We start from the raw sequence: 13,069 nt of genomic DNA on the forward strand, positions 1-13,069 counted from the left end.
GTTTTTTGATTACTAGTGAATAAGTGCAGCTACAATCAGTGGAATGTCCTCACATAATGAGCAGCACAAATTACAACTTAGCGATATCCATGCAGACTTATTTTAGAAGAAAATATCACCTGAAAAACAAAGATTCACCATACAATTCTATTATTTAAAAAAATGTATCATTTATTTATTTTTTAGACAGTACTACTGTATGACAGCATACCCTGTTTGGGTTTGTGTAATGCAGGCTTACATTTGGCTGGCTGTAGTTGGTCACTAGAGGATTGACCTCAGGAAAAACGCTCACCATTCATAGGTGAGCCTCGCATTACCCATACCCAGGCATGTTATACTGTTAAAGTATGCCCTTGTAATTATCTCATCAGTGGTCCGATCTGACTATAATATGTCCTGTACCTCTTCCAAAGATAGGCCCCTGCCACTGAATAAAAATGCAATCCCTAAATGTTACTAAATATATTACAAAAAGTTCTAATTCTTGAAAGTACAGAACACCACTTAAAGGAAATCCATATCTACACACACACACACACACACACACACACACACACACACACACACACACACACACGCACGCATTTCCCTGATATTCCCTAACATCTACTGATTTTCTTGGACTGAACTCATAAGAGAAAAAAGGCATTTTCACATCAGTAATTAAGACTGCCAGGAACACATCATTCATGAAAATATAGAAGTCATCAAAATATACAGAGACATAATGTTCTAAGTGTTAAAAATATAAAAAAGGCACATCTTGCATAATTTGTGTGGGACAGTATGACCACATGCAATCCCTGTCATTTCCACTTCCCTCACATGTGCCAAGGTGACAACAAACTTTATATAGCACAAGCTAAAAAAAACTTTCTCAACAATTAAAACTGATGAAAAAACTGTATAAGCATAAATGTTGTGATATTTATGTATCAAACAAGTATTAAACATTTCAATATATAATGCTTATAGACAGAGTGTGACAATAAGAGACCAGCAGACAACTTTTAAAATATTCCACAAATGGACATCCAAAAGGCTGAAGTTGAGCAAAAACAGTTTTAATAATAATAAATGTACATAAAACAAACTGGTGAGTGCTTTCATGGCTTACCCGCTTCTTCAGACTATAAAAAATAAAACACTTAAAACCTTCTATAAAGATAACCAGACATACAATTAAGAGATGTCAAGTCACATGGTGCAATTAATGATCTAAACCTCTCCTCTTCAGAGCAGGTTTTAAAGACACAGCATTATTCGACCTGGGTATACAGTAGCCCTCAGGTCAAGAGTCCAGCTTAACTCAATATATAGGAGAGGATTGCATCATTAATTGCACCATGTGACTTGACAATTCTTAATTTTATGGCTAGTTATCAGTATAGAAGGTTTTAAGTGTTTTATTTTTTTATGGGCTGAAGAAGAGGGTAAGCCGCAAAAGTGCTTGCCAGTTTGTTTTGTGTACATTTATTATTATTAAAACTGTTTTTACTCAACTTCAGCCTTTTGGACATCTGTTTTTGGAATATTATTTTGCTTGGACTTAGTCTGGGCTCCTACTGAGCTTTTCTTATAATTTTTAAAATATCCCTGGGATTCAATAACACCTACAGTGTGTATACTGTTCTGAGTGACCAGACAACACAAGCATAACTCACAACTTCTTCCTCCTAATTTTAGTTTTCCTGCTGATTTTCTTGCAGCCTTAAATATTAAAGGGATTCATAAAGGTTAGCAGAAAGTGTAGACTACATGAACACTTTTTCTGAGTGATTAAAAAGCACAACAAATGTGGTAGGGATGTTTTTGAATACAGATTGTATACATTTAGTGTACATTTAGTATAGGCATTAATGAAACATGCAGTCAGGGAAATAGTCAAGAGCTTTGGACTTGTAAATCTTTTTCTTTTTTTTTTAATGACGCCGCTTTCCTTGCAAGTGTAGCCCCCCACAACCTCAGGTTTCTAGACAGCATATCTTAAAGAGACTTAAGTAAAAATAAATAAATAAATACATAAATAAAAAAACAAATATATACAGCTACAAAACATGAAAATAAGCTATATTTTTAATGTCAAACTGTAGCACAAAAATAATTACTTTTGAAAACAGTCTATCATAGCATGCAATAAACTTCTGTCTATGATCATGTGTAGAGTACAGGCATAAAAAATGCATAAAAATTAAGGCCAATCTATCACGAAAAAGCTCTGAAATACTAATCCTAAATTTAAACCCGCAAAGCATAGTCAATAAAGTTCAACAATTACATGCCACCCTATCCCATTATAACCCTGATATTGCTGTTTTAATGGAAACCTGGTTAAAAGCACACATTACTGCAATGAAATTACACCACCTGGCTACCACATTATTAGAGCAGACAGGAAGGTAAAAGCAGATGGAGGGGTATCCATCTTATTTAAGAGCAGTCTCGCACTTTTACCACAAAGCCTAAAGATAGATAACCTAAAAAATACATAAATCCTACTTACTAAACTTCAACTTAACCAAAACAAATTCATATCCATTATAGCTACCTATGTCCCACCCAGAAATAGCGTCTCCACTGTAGAGCACATCATCCAGTCTGTATCAAATTCCTTAGCCTTTGAAATTGTCATTATGGGTGACTTTAATATGGACTGGACAACTTGTAATTCACATAACCCTAACAATCACATCAACCTCTATGGCTTCACACAACTCATTCAAGTTGTAATAGTTCTGGTCATCCTTTTTTTTCTTCCCTGACCACCTCATAATCGATGCTCTCTCATGTCTAGATAACCTCTAATCTCATCCTTTTATGTCTAATCCCCCCCCTACAAACCCTTCCTCAGCTTACTTTGAGAAACTATAATGTGCACACTACAATAAGGAATTATATCAGATGACTGTAAAATACAAATGGCAGCTATAACAACATCGAATGTAATTTCTGGTGTACAGTATGTCTTGTATATTTTTGTGTAATTTCTAGTATAAATTTTGTATAATTTCTTGTATAAGTTTTCTATAATCTCTATATGTGGAGCTTTTCTCCCCAGGCCTCCACTGAAAATGAATCTTATCCAAGCTGGTCTTTCCCAGTAAACAAATCTGAAATAAAATAAATGAAATAATAGCAATAATTATTGTCAGGGATATGGGCCACATATTATTTGCCTACTAGTACTTTGGTTTGACAACTCAGGTTTATATTTGTGGACTGTTCCAGCATTTTTGGGCAAAACGTTGCACAGCTCACACCAACAGAATGAATTAACCCTTAATTATAACAGTGACAAGCATGGAAGGAAAGTTAACACTCATCTTTTTGTCATGATTCATGCAAAAGATGTCTCTCACACTGTTAACTGCAGCTTAAAAAAACAACTTTCGCATCATAAAGGCCATTCTTCTTACCTTTCTGACTGTGATGATGGCTTCTTGAGTGTTGCTATCAGTTAGCACTTTAAACAACTCTGCCCCTTCCTCATCCTTGATCAGGTAAGTCATATCTGTATTCTCACCAAGGTCAGCATCTTCTGCTTTCACTCTCCCAATAGGAGTCCCTGGTTTTGCTGCTTCAGAAATGCTGAACTGGTACAATTCTGGATAATGAAACATAAAAAAGAAAATAAATAAACTGAGACCATTTTCACTGAATTATGAATGGAAAAGACAAGACAATTTTTTTGTTTATTGAAAAGATGTGCACTGACCACTGTAGGATCTAGATGTATAAGCAAAAGCAATTCAAAAACAGTTGTTTTTAATTTTTTTAGTATATATTCCTAGAATTCGAAGAGAATGAGTCATAAAAAAGTTTTCAACACAGAGACATCGATAGCATACAAGTAGAAATATTTCATACTAGGGTCTTGCATATTCCACAGGGAATAGAAACTGCAATAAATGTAAGCAAATGAAGCAAAAGGTGTTACATTTTTAACTAAGCATTCTTTAAATTTTTATTCTACTAATTTGTTAGCTGATCAAACCCACTAGGCACAAGGCCTGTTTACAGAGCCAGCTTAGCATCACTGTCTGATTATCTGACTTACTCAGATTCAGAGAACAAGCAAACAGAAATGGAGGTACTCCAACCTAGACTACAAAATGAAGTTTATTAACACCTCATACCTTCAGTTGGGGTCTACATCACATTATCAAAACCACAAAAGGTTGAATACCTGTTCATCAAACCCTATTTATCCAAAGTGAATCTGTGGAATGATCGCTACAGCAATAATCTTTTCCATGGTAAGTAACACGTTAGCCAAAATAATGACTGCAATAAAAACAGCAAAATGTAAAACACACCCTGGTGAGAGACAAACCAGCTCCAAGATCACACTACAGTGGAGAAAAGGTCAAATTCCTGATGATGGCCCACTGGTTACTTACCGTGGCAAACAGTTCGTGGAAATGATTGTTTGATGGATTCAGAGTTCAACAAATAGTGGTCGATGAAGAGGTATTTGACTTTTTGTGGGTCTGACAATGCCATATAGGCCCCTTCAGTTGTGTGTACTAAACTACCAGCCTACATAAACTATTAACTGTCCCAGCCATTCAAAGAGAAAGCAGCAATAAAATTTAGATTAACAGAACATATGTATACAGAAATTCATTTATTGTGACAGAACCAAAGAATATCTTTCAGAAGAAAAGTTAAACAGAGACTCCATCTGCCTTAGCTGGTGGTAGCTTAAGTGGATGTAAATGATCCCACAGCACCTATTAAAAAGATCAGGGTAAATTCCTAAACATTTTGACCAAATTTCAGCTACTAACAGAAATATCATCTCTGATCTTCCCCTGAGCCTAGTGGGACCAGACTGGTTACCTAGGCATAAATAAAAATTCCTAAGGAATAACACAGTAATGAAAGTGAGTAAGAACAAAGTGGCTGATATAATGCACTAGTATTGAAACAGTGCATTATACATCTGTCAGTTCTGAAGGACATTGTCAAAGAAAAAGAGACAAAAAGACAAAAAGCAATCAAGTCTAGCTGGTCTGGAGAAGAGAGTCACTGCATGAATAAAGCAACTAGAGCCAACAGCAGGGAATAGTAACTGTGTTGTTCTGCTTTTATCTCTCTTACCATGCAGTACTTGAATGATGTGTTCACCTCTGAGAGTCATACTATCTACACAAAGTTACAATTATCAAAACACACAAAAATCAGAAAAATAAAGCTGCAAGAGGGAAAAGTAAACTTTCACTATATATATATATATATATATATATATATATATATATATATATATATATGTATATATATATATATATATATATATATATATATATATATATATATATATATATATGAATATATGTATATATATATATATATATATATATATATATATATATATATATATATAAATAACATGGGTTAACTAGACATTCTCAAAATACTGAAATGTCGAATTTCAGTATTTCGAGACTGTATAGTCGAAATTCCATATGCCTGAAAACCCACAACTGTGAAAACTAAAATCGCGACCATACACACACATACACACTACCATGCAAGCAACCACACATACACCTACCTAACTGCACTACAGGAAACAAAACAGCACACAAAAAAAAACATAACACACAAACACACCTACCCTACCTATAAAAGGGGGGTAAGCCCCCCTGCATCCCCTATGTGGGGGGCTGCTCCTCACCCCCCTACTTATATATACTAACTCCGAGGTCACACTAAACACACAAACACACAAAAACCACCACTACACACACTCACACACAATAAAATCCATACCCAATACCCGTACATAAACACCATTTACCTGAATCCCCATCTAAATCCACAAATCCCACCTCATGTCACGAACGTGACACCAAAAAAGTGGATTCGACATTTCCGCATTCGAGATAGTGCAGTTTTGCATAACTGCACTTTTGACTATTCAGTGTTGAAATTCTGAAATTCGACATTTCAGCATTTCGAGATTGCCTAGTGAACCTATATATATATATATATATATATATATATATATATATATATATATATATATATATGAATGAATGTAAGTTTCGGGTTTTCCCTGTTAGGGGTCGCCACAGCGGAACTCCGGTCCACTAATGATTGGCAGTTGATTTTTACATAACGAGTTGCCAGCCCTGACGCACAGCCTTCAATGAAGGTACACCCATTCACGCATGTCTTCACGCAGAAGATGCTCTAGCTGAAAATCGAACCAGACAGCGTCTTACTGTGAGGTGACAACGCTACCGTAGCACCACCACTGCAGACATATATATATATATATATATATATATATATATATATATATATAGATATATATATATATATATATGTAAGTTGTTTTTTTTCCCTAGGGAACAGTCTCTGATGCGCCCCTTATTCATTAAATATATTGCCTCCAAGACTGCTCAGCCTCAAAGGTGGGCAAGTATTCAACTTTCTTACCCACACAGTTCCACAATCTCAAAGTAGTACAGTACCGACAGGTGATGAAAAACTGGTTTGACTAACAAATTTGACTAATCCCATTCTGACCAAAGTGGTTTTGCAGAAAACCATTGATCCCTAACTGAAGGACAGTTTGGATTATAAATCTTTATTACTTTTCTAGTTCAACCTGCCTCTTATGTTTCTTAAAGAAGATAAAAAATGTCATTGGAGTGAAAACCAATACCACTGAAAAAAGTCCTTACTCTACTGCCAAAGGCAGCTATTGCATCCATATTCAACAAATAAATACCCGATCTTCAATAAAAAAGTTACATAATATAAAGGGTCCCTGCACTATTGGCTGTGCAAACAACCACCCTCTGTAAGCATCATATATTTTTCTCCTAATATTATTCTTGGATTTAAGACTTTGAAACTAGAATATGCATTTTCTTTCCACAGTAGACAAATGGATTAAGTTGTGCAAAATGGCTTTGAATGTGTGGAAACTAGGATTATTTTCCCATGGAGTTACTTTGTCATTTACAACTTTGTGAATAAGTTAAAGAATGACAGCATGTAGAAAATGACGGTGAGATCAATGAAGGAAAAATAAGCTCTAAAACATTTAACAAAGAAGATTTGTTCACTATATCTGTAATACTGTCCTGTTAAAAAGTTTGAATAGTTGGACTACTTATGGTTTCAAAGTCTGTAGGACTGACTGGAAGCTAGTTTTTATTTTGCTTTCAAATGCTGCCAGGATTATTATTTAGGAAATTTTCAATAATCCATGGATCATCATGAGGGGAATATATGTGTCTTCATGGAGATCTTGATTTATCAAGATTAAGCATTTGTATACAATGCTGTTAATGAAGTCTCAATATGATCTTTAATCTGCACAACACATTTCAGGTTGGATATTACTACTACTTTAATGAATACAACTTAATCAGTTTAATTCTCTGTAAGTGATTAATTTTCAAGTTTAAGCATTCACTTTATTGTATTCATCATTTTCAAAAGTATTCATAAGTTTTAATTTTTGTCATAAGCTATAACAGAGTTAATGAGTTCAAAGTCTATTACTTACGTTTACCTTGTTCTTTGTTCCAAATAACACCTACATCTTGATTATTTTAATTACTTTTTCCTTCTGCATACTTACAACTGTATATAATTATTTTAATTTAGTTGTTTTTATGGAACACAAAATATCAATCATTTAGTTTAACTGGTTTTCAAAGGATTCATATATCTAAAAAAGTAATGCCTTTAGCGTTAGACTTAGTTCATATCAGTGTTTACTGTATTGGATCTACCTGCACTGCTTGGGATATGTAACTAATTTTCATTTGAAATTATAAACAATAATATTTTATTTCATTATTACAGAAGGACTTTGATCTTGGCAAATCCTTTTCTTTTCACTTTTTCATTGTAATGCTCTACATCAAGAACATTAGCCATCAACACAACAGAGTACTTTGAACAGTGTATACAATGTTTCTGTCCTACAAACCAGTATACTGGAGGTCAGAGGCTCAGTTCTACATACTAGCAGGTTCACATGCAGTGCTCTGAATCCTAAAAATAATCAACATTATGCCAAACCTATTAGTTTTGTATGTCACCGGACCTGAGTTCATAACTTTCAGGCTCATGGTATCATTGGTGCAGCCAGTGGTCAGTCTTCTCTCTTCCATGCTGCTAACCAACGGTTTAGCCCACCATGTCACCAGTTGATAGCCTAATTTTAACTCTGCAGTTTTTAGTTTTAATTGAGTGGTAAAACAGCAACAGAACTCAAAATGCTTTATCTTTACTGAAATGCTGTTCTTAAAATTATAATTGTAGGAATCAAGTTACAACTGAATTACTTTCAGTCTTTGTTGAATTCTCACATTCCCAATTGCCAGGAGGCTTTTAGAGAAAATTTTAGTGTAAGCCAATACATCTCCAAGCAGATAATGAATCAAACTATAGTAGTGTGTACAGTACTGTTTTTGTGTTGTCCTTCCTTTCAAATGACAAAGCAGTTAAAAAACAAATCACATTACATTTCAAGAAAAAAAAATAATGATGTAGTACTTTCTCTATGACATGAATATGCTGCACAGGGTTAAAGCATCTGGGATCATCCTGGTTCTTTTCTTTCCAAATTCTCAGGTTTCTGAACTGTATCCTGCTTCCTTTTGTTTGCCTTCAGTTTTATTTTTGTTTGTACTTATTAATATGTGATGCCACTGACTTCTTCACATACCTTTATGAAAAGAAAATGCACTGTAATCTGGAGAAAGTGATTATATGGCTGCAATAAGCAAATGACCATTGAGAACCCATGCAGCCTCAAAGTCATTACTGGAAGGAAATGAGGACATAGAGAATCTCATTACAAGCAATCCAGTGATGCTACAGAGTGACGCAGAAGTAATTTTATTTAAACTAATGATATTAGAATGTACATTATCGTCAAAAGGTCCAAACTGATGCATTTTAGGCAAAAGAATCATCCGTGATTCTAATAGCATACTGAAGAAGCACTGAAAACTCCCAGGGAGAAATAATGGCAAAAGCAATGCACAGTGGTACTTCTTAATGCATCGATCTACTCCAAAGGTATGTTATCAGTAACAGATTTTTAGGCTCAAATTATGCAAAACCCACAAAGCTTGATTGTTTGTCAGCAATATTTGTTATCAGAAAAATGACTAAGTTGTTTAACTAAAAGCATTATAATAAAAGGAAAATTAGATAAAATTACTCAGATTTGCAAAAAGATAATACTGTTCTGTCCCTAATGCATTATTTTCTTATGGCATGCTCACAGTAGGCAGATGAGTTTTTCTTTTCCAAATGTCAAAAGCTGTGACTCAGCCTTCTTCCATGTCTAACTTGTACTATTTAAGGGGCTTTGTATAGGATTTACAATAAATATTTGGAAAGAGATGGCAGAAAACTTTTCTTAATTTAGGACATTAGCACAGCTTGGTGAAGCCAAGTTGAATGAAAGTCTTGCATCATGCACTGTAAACTGTGTTTCAATGTGTTTTTGCTAATATTTCTCTCTAATTATGGCAGTTAGCACAAAGAATTAAGGCACTGATCTGCTTCCTGTATCCAAGGGTTAATACTATCCACCTGCAGTTGCTTCACATGTGAGAAACTAAGTCAGACAGTGTTCCTGAAATGCTCATACATGGGGACATTTATGCCCATTGGTCTTGCCCAGTTAGCAAATGTCTATATAAAAATGTTCTTTGCATTTTAAATATCCCTTTCTCTAGTCACAGATGTGATACATACATAAACAAACATTTTGTTGTGCTAAATTATATATTATTCTACCCATATGCTACAGTGTTTAAGACTGTATAGTTTCATAGTTTCATAGTTTAGTACTAGGCTATCTGCCATGAGGCATTTGCAAGCCTAGCCCTAGAGATGTGGCTTTCTCCACCCCATGTAGTGGTACTAAGGTGTATAGAATAAATTTAGAATACTGTGCCTTTATCTAGTAGTGACATATTGAAGACCCCCTTACTTATTAAAATTAGTTTACTGTGCCTCTGTTAAGTAGTGATACAGGGGTGACCCCCGGGGTAAATCTACGATCTCCCATCCACTCGTCAAGATTTCTCTTGAAGAGAGTCAGAGAGGGGCTCTGCCTAACATGGACTGGGATTTTGTTCCAGAGTATGGGAAGCCTCTGAGTTATGAATCTGTCCCTCCAGCATGTTCTATTCATGTTTGTACTGAGGTTTAAATCTTTGGCTCTCGTGTTTCTTATGGATTTTGATTTTTTGAGGTGGAGCATGTCCATCAATTCCTGGTTGGACATGGCCTTGTAAGTCAGGCACAGATCACCTCTGAGCAGGTGGTATGCTACTGAATAGAGCTGGAATTTCTTTAGCCTGGCAGCATATGACATATGTTGGAAACCCTTGATCCTCTTGGTGAGGTACTTCTGGGGTCTCTCCAGCTGTTGTAAGTGCCAGGTGAGGTACATACCAAATGGGGCATTGTACTCAATCATGGGCCTGATAAGGGAGGAGTACAGGGGCACGATGACCTCCTTTGATCTGGATGTGAACCCCTTCATGATAAGGTGGGCAAGGTAGAAAGTCTTTCTAACCACTTTGGCAACGTGGGTGTCAAATGAGAGGTCACTATCAACTTGGGTCCCCAGGTCTCTGATTACTTTTTTGATACTCAGTGGGTTACTGTCTATGTGATAATTTGTGGCTATTTCGTTTTTCCCAAAGGGGATGACTATACATTTCTTGGCATTCAGTTTAAGGCCGTGATTCCGGCACCAGTTGTCCGTTTTGGTGAGACCTTTCTGTAGGATGTATGTGTCAGTTGGTGTATCGACTATGGTGCCTAGTTTGCAGTCATCTGCGAACTTTGTCAGCCACAACCTTCCCATGTTTGCTTTCACATCTGAGAAGTAAATGCCAAACAAGAGGGGTCCCAGGGCAGAGCCCTGTGGGACACCACTTGTGACTGGCTTTAAGTCTGACATGGCTCCCGCAATCTTGACTTTATGAGTTCTGTTCTTTAGCCAGTTTGCAACCCATCTTGTGACATATGGATTTACTTTTAAGCTGTTTAGCTTTTCTATGATCCCCGAGTGGGGTATTGTGTCGAAGGCTTTAGCCAAGTCCAGGTAGGCTGTATGGACTGCCTTGCCCTCATCAATGGCTCTAGTGACTGTTTCGAAAAAGTCAACCAGGTTCAAAAGGCAGGATCTGTCTTTTACAAAGCCAAACTGGGTGGGATCAAGTGTCTGTAGGTCCCCAATGCCATTGTTTATGAGTTCCATAATAATTCTTTCCATAGCTTTGCAAACCAGGCTGGTCAAGCTTATGTGTCGGTCGTTCCCAGGGTCTGTAGTGGAGCCTCCCTTGTGGAGTGGGACCACTGTTGCTGTACGCCAGTGTTCAGGTACATATCCTGTAGTAAGGCTAAGGTTAAATAACATTTTTATATGCGGGTTTAGCTCCTCTTGGAGTTCACGTATCACGCAGCCGGGGATACCATCAGGTCCCATAGATGCTGTGTTTTTTGCTTTGTTGAGAGCGGTTCTCACCTGGACATCAGAGATGACAGGGAGGTTACATTCAGCTGGGATGAGTATTTCTTCTTTTGGAGGTGAGGGAGGGGAGAAATTAGCACTGAATCTGTCTGCCAGAATGTTGGCAATATCTGTCGGTTCGGTAAATTTTTTGTCGTTGTGTACTAACTCTGAGCATATCTGAGTGTTTCCGCCCAGGTTTCTAACATAACTGAAGAATGCCTTGTGGTTATCTTTAGTGTCCTTGGTGATTTTTCTCTCAAAGTTGGCCTTGGATATTTTTATGAGAGAACGTAGCTTTCTACTAGTGCTTATCAGAGATGCCTTCCCTTTATAGGATTTTGCTCTGTCTTGCAGTATGCTTCCTTCTTTTGTTATACAATTTGTTTATGGCTGGGGTCCACCAGACAGGACGCTTTCCTTTGGTGGAGAGGGTTTTGGTTTTATTTGGGATTGCATGATCCATGCATTCTTGGAGATGTCCGTAGAAAGCATTTGTGTAGGATTCAGCATTGTGGGATGTGATTTCCATTGGCCCTGAGGGCTTAAATGATACCATCTCAGTCTTGAGAAGTGTAAAGTTGGCTTTTGAGAAGTTTCTCACTGTAGTCTTTTGTGCTGGGGGTGGAGGTGGTAAATGTATATCCAGGGTGATTAGTTTGTGGTCAGATCTCACCAGTGAGGGCAATACTTCTGGTGTGGAGCATTTTGTCCCCATGATAGTGATGATCAGGTCTAGTATATTATCCCACCTTGTGGGAGAGGTGACTAGCTGTTCCATTGCATTTGAGTTTATGAATTCAAGGAACCTTTGGGCTAGGGTGTTAGGGCTAGAATAGTGCACCCAGACTATGTTAGGGTAGTTGAAGTCTCCCAATATGATGGTATTTGGTGAGACATTCATATCTTCCAATGTCTTCAGGAAGGCTGAGTGGGGTTCTTGAGATTGGGAGGGTGGTCTGTAACATGCAACCAGTTGTATAGCAGTTTTGCCTATGGATAGCTGCACCTGGATGGTCTCCGATGCTTCATGAGTTGCCACTAACCTAGAGGTGTGGGTATCCTTGATGAATATGGACACTCCCCTCCTTTGTGGTTCGGCCCGGGTTTTGGGGCCGAAAAGCATGATACGAGGTAAAGCCTGGTAGCGCTGGGGTGCTCTCAGGAGCCTTGAACCAGGTCTCAGTTACAGCGCAGACATCAATGTTCTCCATACTGAGGAGTGCTTCGAGAGCCTGCATCTTGAGACTTAGACTTCTGGCGTTGAGCAGCATTACCCTTAATTTTTTTCCATTTTTGTTTTCTACGGAGGTGGGTTCGTCTTTTGAGCCTTGCCTAAAAAAGGCACTATGGGGGTGGCAAGAGCCTTATCCAATATCCGGAAGCCCAGTGGTGACAGGTGCAAGCCGTCCCTTGCGAAGCAGCATGGCTTGTCCAGCATGTCATCCCAAGCAGACAGACATTGGATCCCCCTAGAATGACACCAGTAATCGAGCCAATTATTAAAGATGATCATCTTGTCTTTGTATTGTGGCATCATTCTTGGTGAGGGCA

General features: G+C 37.2%; 1 protein-coding gene across 1 annotated transcript in view; it reads right to left on the reverse strand.

The window, feature by feature from the left end:
* CDH22 (cadherin 22) overlaps window positions 1-13,069 on the reverse strand; it is a 3,413,183-nt gene that overhangs the window by 1,293,846 nt on the left and 2,106,268 nt on the right. The window contains exon 7 of the mRNA XM_044090249.1: window positions 3,420-3,607. Coding sequence (XP_043946184.1) covers window positions 3,420-3,607 — 188 coding nt within the window. The remainder of the gene's footprint in view (window positions 1-3,419; window positions 3,608-13,069) is intronic.

This window comes from Protopterus annectens, chromosome 12.part0 (genome assembly GCF_019279795.1).
Source record: "Protopterus annectens isolate FY-2018-M chromosome 12.part0, PAN1.0, whole genome shotgun sequence".
Taxonomy (NCBI): Eukaryota; Metazoa; Chordata; order Ceratodontiformes; family Protopteridae; genus Protopterus; species Protopterus annectens.